The 2,500-nt window shown below is 43.9% G+C and overlaps 1 protein-coding gene across 2 annotated transcripts in view; it reads left to right on the forward strand.

Annotated features, from left to right (window-relative positions):
- The window catches only part of otud5a (OTU deubiquitinase 5a), a 30,837-nt gene that overhangs the window by 23,978 nt on the left and 4,359 nt on the right, over window positions 1-2,500 (forward strand). For both annotated transcript variants that reach the window (XM_088081552.1, XM_088081553.1), the window contains exons 3-6: window positions 222-286; window positions 369-525; window positions 604-752; window positions 1,907-2,092. In XM_088081552.1, coding sequence (XP_087937678.1) covers window positions 222-286; window positions 369-525; window positions 604-752; window positions 1,907-2,092 — 557 coding nt within the window. The remainder of the gene's footprint in view (window positions 1-221; window positions 287-368; window positions 526-603; window positions 753-1,906; window positions 2,093-2,500) is intronic.

The following is a 2,500-nucleotide window of genomic DNA, read 5'->3' on the forward strand; positions in this document are numbered from 1 at the left end:
CATAAAAAAAATCTAAAAAAGGATTAGAGGAGATCAGAAGTGTTGTGTCCATTTCTGTCTGAACTGTGGAAGATGAGTTACGCTTACACAGTTTTAGTTTTATATGTAACCTGTGTGTGTGTGTGTCTGTGTGTGTGTGCGTGTGTGTGTGTGTGTGTGTGTGCGTGTGTGTGTGCGTGTGTGTGTGCGTGCGTGCGTGCGTGCGTGCGTGCGTGCGTCAGCTGATCAGGTGTATGGAGACCAGGACATGCACGAGGTGGTCCGGAAACACTGTATGGACTACCTGGTGAGTTGCTCTGCTCCGCTTCCTTCATGCAAACATCGTCTCCTCGTCCCGTCTGTGTCCGTAACGCCGTCTCTCCTTCCAGATGAAGAACGCTGACTATTTCTCCAACTACGTGACGGAGGACTTCACCACATACATCAACAGGAAGAGGAAAAACAATTGCCACGGCAACCACATCGAGATGCAGGCGATGGCGGAGATGTACAACAGACCGGTGGAGGTGTACCAGTACAGCACAGGTGAGTCCAGTAACGGGCCCGCATCCGTCAGCCAATCACATCCCACCAATCTGACCCCGCCTCCTCCTCCCACCGCAGAGCCAATCAACACGTTCCACGGCATCCACCAGAACAACGACGAGCCAATCAGAGTGAGCTACCACCGCAACATCCACTACAACTCTGTGGTGAACCCCAACAAGGCCACGATCGGCGTCGGACTGGGACTGCCCGCCTTCAAACCCGGGGTACCGCACACACACACGCACACACACGCTCGCTCTCTGATAATAGAGAGGAGGGGTCTCCACGCGGGGCTCATACGGTCATGAAAAACCTGGAAAAGCCAGCAGAAGCAATGAATGTTTTGGAAAGGTCTGGAATTCTGTTTCACAAACCTGTTTAATAACACATGAGGTGTTCAAGGACCGTCAGCAATATTACAAAATCTAAGGATAGTTTCTGTTAGTACAGTTTCTAGCTGTGACATTAAAAAAAACCTGGCAATTTTATTTTTTCAAAAATCACCAAAAAATTTTAAAGGACAAGAAATTGCCCTTTTTTCATTCTAAAGTCACCCACAAAAGGCTTTTTTTTCTTTTCTTTAAAAATGGCCTTTAATAAGAAAAAAGAAAAATACAATGGCCCAAATTAAAAAAATAAATGACTTTTTTTGACTTGCCTTCAAAGGCGTGTTTTCTTTCAAAATCAGCAGTAAAAAAATACGAAATCCAGTTTTAAAGTTGTATTCCCCTCCTCAGGCCAAAATACATAACAGAAGCCCCTCCCCAGTGCTTAACAAGGATTTAACTTGCCTCCGCCTTTTTGCATTAACCCCCCCTCATAAATAATGAACAGTCCCTAAGTTATATTTAAATATTCAGTTCTAACTCTGTTCTGAATTATCATTTTTGTTTAAATATCTTTATTTTATTTAATCTTTATTTTGTTATTATCATTTTTGTTTAATAATCTTTATTATATTTAATCTTTATTTTATTATTTACATTTTTGTTGAACAATCTTTATTTTAAAAAGCTGTTATAAATGAAAAAGTTGATGATAATCGTTGATCGTTTCAGAGTGTAAAAGAGTGTTTTACCTCACTTTTCCAGGACTTTTTACCTCAAAGTCCTGGAAAAGTCCTGGAAAAGTCCTGGAAATGTATCGGTAAAAATGTTTATGAATCCTGTGAGTTGTCTGTATAATTTTTCATCTGCTGTCACTTAAATGTTGCACGTTATGTCGTTGTCGTTGTGTCGTCTGAAGCAGGTCTCCGTGTGTCGATCAGACGACCTTTATTAATAAAGTTATAAAGGTTAAATACAGTAAAAACAGTAGAGCGTGTTTTGGGGGGTCACGGTCCTCTCAGCTGACTAACACACCCCCCACCCCCCCCCAGTACGCGGAGCAGTCTCTGATGAAGTCGGCCATCAAGACGTCGGAGGAGTCGTGGATCGAGCAGCAGATGTTGGAGGACAAGAAGAGAGCGACGGACTGGGAGGCGACCAACGAGGCCATCGAGGAGCAGGTGGCCCGGGAGTCGTACCTGCAGTGGCTGCAGGACCAGGAGAAGCAGGCCAGACAGGTGAGGGGGGCGGGCACATCGACGGTTCCTCCGGTCACCGGTTAACTCGTGCGTTTGATAAACAGATGCTCATTTAACTAAACACGGAATATAAAGACCCGAGTCAGCGTCTGGAGCTCGCCGTCATCAGCTGACGTCACGTCTGTTGTAGTTCTCAGCGTTAATCACGAAAGTTCAACGAGTTCAACCAGCAGCAGAAATACACACTTCATCATCATCACCATCATCATCATCATCTTCATCACCATCATCTTCATCATCATCACCATCATCATCATCATCTTCATCACCATCATCATCATCTTCATCATCACCATCATCATCATCATCTTCATCATCATCATCACCATCATCATCATCATCTTCATCATCATCATCATCATCTTCATCATTGTCACCATCACATCA

Source organism: Plectropomus leopardus, chromosome 9, assembly GCF_026936395.1.
Source record: "Plectropomus leopardus strain MGB_pleo_1.0 chromosome 9, ASM2693639v1, whole genome shotgun sequence".
In the NCBI taxonomy this organism is placed as follows: domain Eukaryota; kingdom Metazoa; phylum Chordata; class Actinopteri; order Perciformes; family Serranidae; genus Plectropomus; species Plectropomus leopardus.